Genomic DNA, 11,352 nt, shown 5'->3' with positions numbered 1-11,352 from the left:
ATTTCCAGCGTCTGCAGATTTTCTCTTGTTTGTGAATGGGTGTTATTTTCTTGTATTTTTAGAAGGCCTTTGACAAAAGGTCACACATGAGGCTGCTAAACAAGATAAGAGCCCATGGTATTACAGAAATGTCAGCAGCATGGATAGAAGATTGGCTGATTGGCAGGAGGCAAAGAGTGGGAATAAAGAGGGTCTTTCCTGGTTGGCTGCAGGTGAACAGTGGTATTCTGCGGGGGTTGGTGCTGGGATTGTTTCTTTTCACATTATATGTCAATGGTTTTGATGATGGAATTGATGGCTCTGTGGCCAAGTTTATGGATGATGCAAAAATTGGGGGAGGGGCAGGTAGTGTTGAGAAAGCAGGGAGTCTGTAGAAGGATTTAGACAGATTATAGAATGGGCAAAGAAGAGCCAGATGGAATATAGAGTAGGGAAGTGCATGGCCGTGCACTTTGGTAGAAGGAATAAAAGTGGGGACTATTTTTGAAGCAGGAAGCAAATTTAGAAATCAAAGGTGCAAAGAAACTTGGGAGACCTCATGCAGGATTCCCTAAAGGTTAGCTTGCACATTGAGTCAGTGTTAAGGAAGGCAGATGCAATGTTGGCATTCATTTCATGAGGAGTAGAAAATAAAAGCAATGATGTAATGCTGAAACTTTATAAGGCATTGGTCAGTCCATACTTAGAGCATTGTGAGCAATTTTGGGCCCCTTAACAATGCTGGCATTGGTGAGGGTCCAAAGGTGGTTCAGGAGAGCGATCCCAGGAATAACTTATGAGGAGCGTTTGATGGATCTGGGTCTGTACTTGCTGGAGTTTAAAAGAAATGGGGAGATCTAATTTAAAGCCACTGAATACCAAAAGGCCTAGATAGAGTGGATGTGGAAAGGATGTTTCATTTAGTGAAGGAGTCCATATCCAGAGGGTACAGTTTCAGAATAAAGGGACATCCCTTTAGAATAGAGATGGGGAGGAATTTCTTTAGCTAGAGGGTGGCAAATCTGTGGAATTCATTCCCACAGATGGCTGTGGAAGCCAAATCATTCAGTATATTTAAAGCAGAGGTTGCCTCCTAGAGGGCCAAAACATTGGTGTGGAGACTTGCATGCCTCAATGACCCAGACAGCTATGTTGACTGGAGTCAAGGCTTTATGCCTTGACTCTTGGTTGGGTCACCCATGCCAAACAGGTTAAAAGGTAGAATCCAGACTAAGAGTGGTCCACTGGTCCTCCAGTTTCAGGGATTCAGTTTGGAGCTAACAACCTTGACTAGTAAAACAAAATTGTTATGGAAACAGTGATGAAGAATCCTTCTGCATCTGAGTGTGAAGGTATCCCTGAACTTGCATGACTGACTGTAGTGAAAACCAAGAGGAAGCTACTGACATGATGAATGAATCCCTGAACATGGCCAGAAATGAAGAGCCTTTATTGCTGTCCTAAACACTAGTGGCGGAATGGACAGAAGGAAAGCAGAGGTGGGTATGTTCTTGATTAGTATGGGGGTCAAAGATTATGGGAAAGAGGCAGAAGAATGGGGTTGAGAAGGATAATAAGTCAGCCATGATGGAATGGCAGAGCAGAATCAATGGGCTGAATGGCTTAATTCTGCTCTGTATGTTTTATAGTTTCTGAAAGTGGCAACACAGGGTCATAAAGGGAGATTTTGGCATCTAAATTGAAGTATGGTGTACAGGAGTTAGGGTTAAATGTTGAAGTTGTGTAAGACACTGCAGAGGCCTAATTTGGAGTATTGTGTGCAGTTTTGGTCACCTACCTAAGAGATCAATAAGATTGAAAGAGTGCAGAGAACATTTACAAGGATGTTGCTGGGACTTGAGGACCTCAGTTATAGGGAAAGGTTGAATAGGTTAGGATTTTATCCCCTGGAGTGCAGGCAAATGAAGGGAGATGAAATAGAAGTAAACAAATTTATGAGGGGCATAGATATGGTAAATGCAAGCAGGCTTTTTCCACTGATGCTGGGTGACACTAGAACTAGAGGTTATAGGTTAAGGGTAAAATATGAAATATTTTCTTCACTCTTCACTCAGAGTGCAGAAAAAAATGTGGAACGAGCTGCCAGCAGAAGTGGTGGATGTGAGTTCAATTTCAACATTTAGGAGAAATTTGGATAAGTACATGGATCTAAGTGCTATATCCCAGGTGCAGATTGATGAGACTAGGCAGAATAACAGTTTGGCATGGACTTGATGGGTTGATGGCCCTGTTTCTATGGCTTGATGTGAGAGGTAAAATTATTTCAAGTGGTGGTTTGCTTAGATGACTTTCTTAACTTACCCTAGCTGCATCAAAAGTAAAAAACAATCTGCTCCTGTAATTCTTATGAAACTGCTGTTTAATTTTAATTGCTTCTCCTCCACCTGTCAAAATCTGCAAATTCTCAATCTCCAAATTTTTATTTCAGGTTTCTAAAATGTATTTCTTAATTTACTGTATATAACTATGAAAGGCAGCTGAAAAGGAAAGCTAGCTGGCCTGAGGGTCTGTACTATTCTGAGTTCTATGTTCATAAGAAATTATAGTAAGATTAAGGAAGCCATTTAGTGTTGTTGCCTACTCCAATTTTCTTGGACCAGAGTGCGCCCTCTCTTGGCCATCCCTGTAACTGTTTGAAACAGGCAGAGGATGCAGAAGTGTATTTAATATAATACCTTGCCCTTTATGGATTTTGTCTCAGAAAAGATGTCAAAATCAGGAATCAAAACTCAGGAAGGTAAACAAGATCAGGTAGTCAATGTGGATATGAAATATATCAGTTAAGACACCGGTCACTGAATTGCTGGACCATCTGTTAGGAGTGTAATAAATCGCTCAACTTTTTGGGTTGCAATTTGTTGCGTTTACAAGGGATACAGCAGCATTGCTAAACAGAACGGAAATCTCATGCGCGGACGGATGCTTAGTGATAACAGTTTTAGTTGCTCATCGACTATGACTTGGAGGAACAAGAGGATGCAGATGCTAGAATCGGGAGCAACAAACTACCTGCTGGAGGGACACAGGGAATCGAGCGGCATCTATGGAGGGAAAGAAATTGTCGACATTCCGGGTTGCTGTTGTAGGGTTTCGATCCATAAACCTCGACAGTGCCCTGCCCTCATTCCCTCCCCGCCAGGTGCCTCTCGCCCTGTTGTTCCTCGGGCAGATTGTTTGTTGCTCTAGGTTCCAGTATCAACATTAATTACAACTTGAATTGATGTGGCGCCTTTAACACAGCAAGAGCTTCCCAGGATTATTATGGAAAATTTGATACCGTTGGAAATTAGGTTTGAGGATAGTCAGATAAGTGGGCTTTAATCAGCGCTTAAGAAATTGCTTTTTTTTGGCAGGGAGGAATTCCGGAAATGAGGTCCTTGGCGGAGAGATTAAAAACTAGAATGCACAAGAGACGAGAAGGCAGTGATCTTAGTTTTAGAGAAAGCTGCAGAATCAGTGGAAATAAAAAGGTGAGAGATTAGAAAAGGCTGCAGATACTGTAATTAAAGGAGAGAGAGCGTGGATGGATTGTTAACCCAGTGCCAGTATGGATCAGCAGTCACAGGTGCGGTGGTGGAGGAGGAAGAGGACTCGGACTTGGAGGAGTGGGGAATGTCCTCACTTTCCTTAGTACAAAAACTTCGTCCTTGAAGTGGTATTTTTGATACGATTTAGCGACAATTAAAAAAGCCGAAATGTGAACTCATTAAACGTGAAGAAATAAACAGCAGAGCGTGACAGATGAGGGAATAAAACGCTAATTGGAAAGGGGGAGAAAAGGCAAGGAAGGGGATGGAGGAAATAGCCGTTTTAAAAGGTGAAGCAACCTGTTTGTATAAAATAAACGAAAACATGAGGTAGGATCATAAGCGGAAAGGAGTGCACGTGGGAGGGGAGTTATTTATTATAAAGGAAACAAACTAGATATAAAACCGAACTTCCTAATTTCTCTTACTTTCCCCAATCCTAATTAGCCACAAAACTCTCCGTAACTTTGAAAGGCATTGGAGATAGAATGTTCTGGGCGGACAAAAAGAAGCCGAGAGAAAAATGAAGTGAATTCACAATTCAGTCTCAAAGACTCAAGCAAAAAGTTTTAATTCCCGGTGAAACCGAGAGGATTAAGAAAGAGCTGGGACGAAGAGAGGAGACAGCCAGCGGCCGGAAGAGAGTGTTAGCGCGCAGTGGCGAGTGCGCGGACATTTAGGGGGAAATCTCGTTAACATTTACAAAATAATTAATTTAGCATTAATAAACGATAGAACGAATAAACGAATGTTAATTTTTCATTGAGTATTGAAATAGATATTTCATGTATCAAAAATATTTATTACATGTTATTTGTTCACTAGAGAAATACAACAGTAAACGGGGCGATTAGCATAGACTCAGTTTATTGATTGTTCATTTAAAGTATTTCGACTACGAAAGTGCTCGTTCATTAATTGGTCATATAATGTCGGAGGACCGCCCTCTCATAAGTTACATCAATTACAAATTCAACTATAGAACATCATAAATATACAGTCAAAATAAAAAAAAAACAATCTCAGATTGGTTTCTGGCTAAAAGCTTTGTGGGTGTTTAGTTAATCTTCTCCATTAAATGTCTTTTAAAAACAACATGACCGAACGACTTTTGTGGACTCGATGATTTTATTTTCATTCTAGTTCCTCGGTCCATGAACTAAGCGCCCGCTTCATTTTACAAACAAAACACAAGTAATGGATAATAATGATTTCATTAGAGAAACCATTCTCTGCCAACAATTTATAGAACTGCCGCCTTTGTAAATTATGTACCCTGAGACTCAAATTGGGTGTTTCCTAATATATATTTTACAGAGGACAGACAATCATAAGATTACAATAATAAAATAATAACAGTGAGATAATCAATATAAATTTGTATTCGGGTATTCAGTAGGTTCCGTTCATTAAGAATCGGAAACGATTTAAAACAGACATCAAAAAATTGTTTAAGCATTGGATAACCAACCGTCAGTAAGTTTCCTTCAAGTTACAGGTGTGCTTATGAAGCAATAGTTTAAGATAAATGCCCAGCGCCCTTTGAAAGCACAGTCCAAAGTTTTTTTTCATTAAATTTATAGCTCCGAGAGGCGCCACCTTTTGATGGAATTACACGAATTAGACTAGTCAAAGTTTGTTTCTCCCTCACTGTTGACTTCCTCCACACCTCATTCAACCCAGCAAAGGCTTCTGAAACTCTCTGGGACGGAATCAAATGAACGTTTGTCGACTTTACGCCCACATCATGGAAGGAAGAGCGCGGAGGACCGACTGCCTGAAGACCCAGGTAGAAAATCTTCGCTATCGATTTTCTTCCCTGTTGACTAAAGGAGATCGCTGCCGCCTGACAGTTACTCGGAAATTTCCAGTCTACCGGGAAACCACAAGCAAGGCTCAAAAATCAAATGCTTCGCGGTCCACCTTAATTTCCATCGGGAAAATTAACAGTAATTTTCGTTTTGTTGAATTAACATAGTTTTAAAAATAATTTCCACATATTAACCGAGAAGGCCGTGCGAAACTGGCGTTATTTTACAGATTTTGTTTATTGTGAAATCTGATCTATGCAGAATAAAATCATCGGGAAGGAAATGGAAAAATCGTTTTGGCTTGGCCAGAATTAAATTTCAAGCTGCTTTCTTTGCACACGGGCGTTCGCTGCGGTTCTAGGGGATTTTAAGTTAAATCAGTATATGGGGAAGAGAATAGTCAAAATACCCCCAAATGAGTTCTAAATGTTCATTTCAACAACTGACTTTATGATTTACCGGAAACCGAAGACGCGGAGACAGTCTACACATAAAATGCACGCAGAGACTCTTCCCGCGAATATTTAACAGAGTTCCTGTTATCCTTGGGTCGAACACAATCCCGAAAACCCCAGTGACTATAAATGTCGCACTTAGTATCCAGTTAAAGAAAGTGTTCCTTATTTTTTCGCTGAGGGCTGCCCAAGTTCCACTGACTCTCTACGAAAATCCAGCGTACCGGGACTTCGCGCCTCCTTTTCACCGCGCTCAGTCTGAAAACGTAAAACGGCACCGGAATAAAGTTCTCTTCTGGGGTTGGAGTGGGTGGGAGCAGAACGTGGTGTATTTGTGAACTGGAGAGCGCATTTGCTAATTTTTCTTCGGCGAAGTAAGTTTTATCGGAAAGAAAACACCAGATGTGTTGATGTTCCCACAAAAATGCAAAATCTGTAATTCTGCGGCGTGTCTGTGAGCATGATGAACAGGTAGGGTTAAAGCAAACAATCCGCAAAGTGGTATGAATAGCAACGCACACAGATTATTCATTTGTGAGGGGCTCGACTGCCGGTTACTCTATGACGAGATTACATGATTAATATCCCAATACCGTACAAACGAAAAAGAATCCCAGTTAAATAAAAAAAGCTAAAAAGTTGGTATATACATATGTATCTGCGGACGAGGAATCCAGCGTTTGTGATATTTCATTAAGTGCAAAAGCTGCTCCTTCTTGTAAGTTTAAATTAAACTATGTGGTTAAAATACTAAGCAATTCCAACGTGTTTTAAATGCCTTAACATAAACAGTACGTGGGTGAATAGTTCAGTTGTATTGATCAACGATCCAAATACAGACTTGCTACCTTAGCAAGTATTTAGTTTGGATGTCTGGGCTTTCAACTTCATCTTGTTGGCGATCTGTTTCTTTTTTCCCCAAGAGGGAGGAGATTTTTTTCCCTTTTGATTGGTTTGTTTTATGTGGCTCTGGGAGGCAAAGTGGATCTACGTTCTTGACGCGGGCGCGCGGGCGCGTACACACTCTCTCTTTCACACACACACACACACACACACACACACACACACACATACACACACACACACACACACACACACATACACGCAAAACACTCAACTTCCTCACCTTTGATCTTTTCATTGTAAGTGAGGTGCGTAGAAAGCCGGAGCCCCGTAAGTCTGCGAGCTGAGCATAAAAGGGGAAAGCACGGTTGCCGGCGAGGGCAGGAAGGGCAATTGCGCGGCGCACACTAGCCCGCCGGGGTTTGAATAAGCCGAGTGCATGGAAAGTGGCCCGGTCACCGGCGAAGAAGTGCTCATGGGGCTGAGGCCACTCAGATGGCCCGCCGACGGTCCCCCCAAGCCCGACCCTCCCCCTGTCCCTGCACCGCCGCCACCTGCTCCTCCGCCCCCTGCACCTCCTCCTCCCCCGGTGGGAGCGCTAGTGTCCGCGCCGGGGTTCTGCTTCTTCCACTTGGTCCTGCGGTTCTGGAACCAGATCTTGACCTGGGTCTCGGTGAGACTGAGGGACAGCGCCAGGTTCAGGCGCTCGCACACTGACAGGTAGCGGGTCGACTTGAACTTGTTCTCCAGCGCCACCAACTGCTCATAGGTGAAGGCGGTGCGGGCCCGCCGGGGTTTGCCCGATTTAGCGTCCGAGCCACTGCGTTTCCTTTTGCTCTTGTGCTGCTGAGCCTGACTCTGCTGCTGAGGCTGGGACGGGCACTGCTGCAGCTGCTGGCTCTGAGGACTGCGTGGGCTCAAGCTTTCGCGGCCCCCTGTCGCACTTTCCTCCTCCTCCTCCTCGTCCTCCTCTTCCTCCTCCTCGTCCTGTTCTCCCTCGACCCCGGACATCCTCTCTCCTGGAGAGGCCAGAGTGCCTCCTCCCGCTCTCCTGCCGGCCCCGCTGTCTTCACTCAACTCCTCGGCGTCCTCCTGTCGCGACGTCTCGTTGCTGTCGTGCTCTGGCTCTAAGGTCCGGCAGAAATCTTTCTCACGTTGCTCACCTTTGTAACTGTCAAGGAAATCTCCATCTTCTTTGTGGAATGGCGATAGATGCGGGAATAAATAGATAAAACAGATCATTAGATACTAACAAATTTTGTACAGGTTTTCAAAGACTAAATGATTAGAAAATTATATCTCACATTTTGGTTCTTTTCGTTTTTCCAATACAGATTCGCGCATAGATTCACGTCTAAACTACAACGTATATTAAAAAGTAAAAGTTATAAGCATATTGCACTTGATTTTGCAATTCATTTAATCATTACTCTCCAATCTGTAATCTGCACTCAGATCTTAAAACCAGATTAATACAGTTGTTGAGTCGTATTTGTCTCATTCGCCGTGTTTCAAGTAGATACTTACTGGCAACTTTTCTGCTGAATTGAAACAAGTTATCGCCAGGTCTCGATAACAGGGAAATTTGTTCCTTTAGAATTACTGGGAAAGGAAGTTCTAGGATTAATGTTCCTCTATCACAATTGACAGAATACCGGACGAAAATATATAATTACTTCGTATGAGCAGGCTTCCTTGTGGGGCTCATCTCCTTCCGCGATTTATCCAGGAAAGTGACGAGGTGAGAAATTAACACTCAGGGTAAACAGGTGACAAATTCAGCGATCCCTCTTGTCATTCGTGAAGACGCGCTGAATAACCATTGCCTTTCTATCCCAAAAGCATTTGGCATTCTAGTCGGTTTGAATAAAGCGCGTATCGACTTTCTGAGAATTATTTACACGAGTATAACTCCAGTATACTTTCTGTTTTGTTAACGATATAATCTATTTTTGCGTTTGATAGTTTGAATGCTATTGACATTGTAATTATTTAGAACTATTTAGTAGGGGTGTTGTGGACTGTAAAGTGAAACACTCGTCAACACGAGTTTTATAATGTCACTTAAATGTAGTTACTAAACTGCGGAACTGTTAGTGGCAGATCGGGCGAGGTAGGGGTAAATCTCTGAACGATATAAAGCTGCGTTAATTAAATTGGACTGCTGTCTGTAAGGGGAGTCCGTCTATTACGGAAACTAATTGCAAGACACTTAAATTAATTGTAATCATATTAAAGCCCCATTAGATGTACTAGGGAAAATAATAACGCACTTAAAAAACATTTACCACTTTCAACAGAAATTGCATATGTTCATAGGAAGGGTTTGTTCTCTGCGATGTAACGCTTTTCTCTATTCCTCTCCCACCATTTAATCAACATCCAAATGTAGACGACGTGCAGTGTGTTATGTGAATTATAGAAATGGCCCCCTGGGAGCGGCCGCAATTAACAATTTGACCTTCTAATGCATTCTTATTTTAATTTGCCGTTCGCCTGGTTAGTCTGTGTGTAACATGCTTCATTTTGATCTAAACAATAACTGTACTTCCTCAAACTTTAGCCGGATCAGACACACTGAGTCCTATAAGGAGAGACTTCAAATAACTGGGCTCAAATTGGACAGCACTACGCTTTTTTTTACAGTTTGCTGCTCCCGAGTTTCGGGGGAAAGTGTTGTTTGATGACCGCCCTGCCTTTGTGTCTTCGAATGTCACCAGATTAGAAGGAAGAAAGTTAGGGCTTTTTTTTTTGAAAGACGTGTTCAGGTTGCAATCTGGAGTCCGGGTCGAAAGCAATCCTCGATCAATGGCAGCCACTAATAACTGTAATACGTTTTAATCGAGTAATTATCCGAATTTTGACCCTATAATTTAGACGTTTTAGGAGTGTTTGCAAGCTGTTTGAAAGAGATATGCAGAATTCGATAATAGGATATCGATCCTTCCAGACCAACATGCCACTCTGGGGCGATTTTCGCCATTATAAGAGCTCTTTAGCGCTCCTAAGCACATTTTACCTTAAATGTAATCGAAGAAATTTAATTGTTTTTCTAGAGATAAGCAGCGTTTTGTCACAATTAGTCTGATTCGTCCTAAAAACCGAAGGGGAGAGAGAAAATTGAATCTGTCGCCCAAAGCATGAAGGATAAACTCCAGAGATGTCTTTGAAAGATTGGATAAAGCGCCTTTAAACGGCACCGAGTCCTTTTTTTTATTTCTAACAAGCGACCTCTTTAAAAAAGAGCCCAGCCGAATGGAACACAAGGTGCATCAAATTGTACAAAAGTAATTAAATCTAATCATATGGAGAGTGTTCCAAGCTGATATATTAACAATATTGGCTTGCAAAACAAAATATTGAGAAATCGTACACCTTTACAAATCAACATTGAAATATTTCCAAAAGGGGGTTTTCCGTTTGCTTGTGTACTTAACAAGCCTGGTATAGCGTGGAGCCCTGCTTTCGTGACTGTTTAACCTTACCTTCGCTTTAGGCTCTTTGCCTATTAAAGGACTGCATTCATAGTTCTTTGCGGATCATCAGCACACGCGACTCCGCTGTGTTAATTTACCTAATCGCGTTTAGCCCCAAACATCTTTATTTTTAACCAACCGCGTCAAACTTACACCAAGACATGTGGGCGCGGGGCTTTCAAGAAAGCGCGCGGTGGCCAATACTTACTGATGATATCAGCTGCCTTCTTGCATGTGTCCAACCCGCTGTCGTTTATCGTTTTCCGATCTGCAATTTCACAAAAAGCGTTCGCAGCCCTTTCCCCCGCCGCTGCCACTGTGTACTCGCTGCCGGCTCTGTACAGAATACTGCACTGCCGCCGCTTGCTGCTGTTAAACTTGTTGGGATCCAGAATGTCCAAGACAGAGAAAGAGGTGGTCCTGTTGTTACTGGTAGGAGCTGGGGCCACGACCACTGCCTCTTGGGCAGCGATTCCCTGTGTATCCCCCTGTCTCTCCCGGCTGGCCGGGCAGGAGAAGGCAGCCAGATCATTACCAGGGAGCCTTTGCTCCCCACTCACATCCATGGCTTCAGTGTGGATGGTGCAAGACATCGGATCTGCCACCGCCGCTGATGGTAAGGATATATCAGCTGGCTGAACTCTTTCTCTATTCACGTTCATAACTTCCCAGCAAAGCTGTTTAATAGTCTTTTCTTTTTTAAAAAAAAATCTGCAATGTACCCAGCCAGATCTTTGAATCCGGTTCACCCCCTGGCGTCGATCAAGGGTGTTAATGCGAAGCCACAGAGTGTTACTGATCCTCAGAAGGTCCTGACTGTCTCCCTAGGACTCCCCCTAGACATTTCTGCCCCACACACACGCCAGACTGCATGTTATTTATGCATTCATATTCAGCAACGTTTTGTAATTGGCTACAAATTAATCCCTTGCCCCTAATAGCCTCTAATCTACATCACAGAGAGAGACGGATGATGTTGCCTGTGATATACTTGGCTGTCAGGTCTTTTGCAGCGCGCTTCCACTCATCTGGAAACCATCTAAATAGCCTTATTTGGGAGGGGAGGCGCTTTCCTTAAATAATTGAGATGGGGGGGGGGGGTCAAACAAAGAGCTATTTTCTCCTAAACACCTATCCTTCTGTTTAACACGTCACCCGCTGACTAAGAGCTAGAATAGAGATTTCTTTTTTTAAAAAAAAATAAAGAGTAGTTACTGGAAATTAAAGTTAATCCATTTAA

The 11,352-nt window shown here is 42.7% G+C and overlaps 1 protein-coding gene across 1 annotated transcript; it reads right to left on the bottom strand.

Moving 5' to 3' along the window:
• Positions 1 to 6,930: 6,930 nt before the first annotated feature.
• On the bottom strand, positions 6,931 to 10,774 carry nkx1.2lb (NK1 transcription factor related 2-like,b). The gene is made up of 2 exons (XM_059963414.1): positions 10,321 to 10,774; positions 6,931 to 7,829 (listed from the first exon to the last, which is right to left on the bottom strand). The coding sequence occupies exons 1-2, from the start codon at positions 10,772 to 10,774 to the stop codon at positions 6,931 to 6,933; spliced, it is 1,353 nt and encodes a 450-aa protein (XP_059819397.1).
• Between the last annotated feature and the right edge of the window lie 578 nt (positions 10,775 to 11,352).

This window comes from Hypanus sabinus, chromosome 3 (assembly GCF_030144855.1).
Source record: "Hypanus sabinus isolate sHypSab1 chromosome 3, sHypSab1.hap1, whole genome shotgun sequence".
Classification (NCBI taxonomy): domain Eukaryota; kingdom Metazoa; phylum Chordata; class Chondrichthyes; order Myliobatiformes; family Dasyatidae; genus Hypanus; species Hypanus sabinus.
This window is presented reverse-complemented; position numbering and strand designations above follow the sequence as displayed.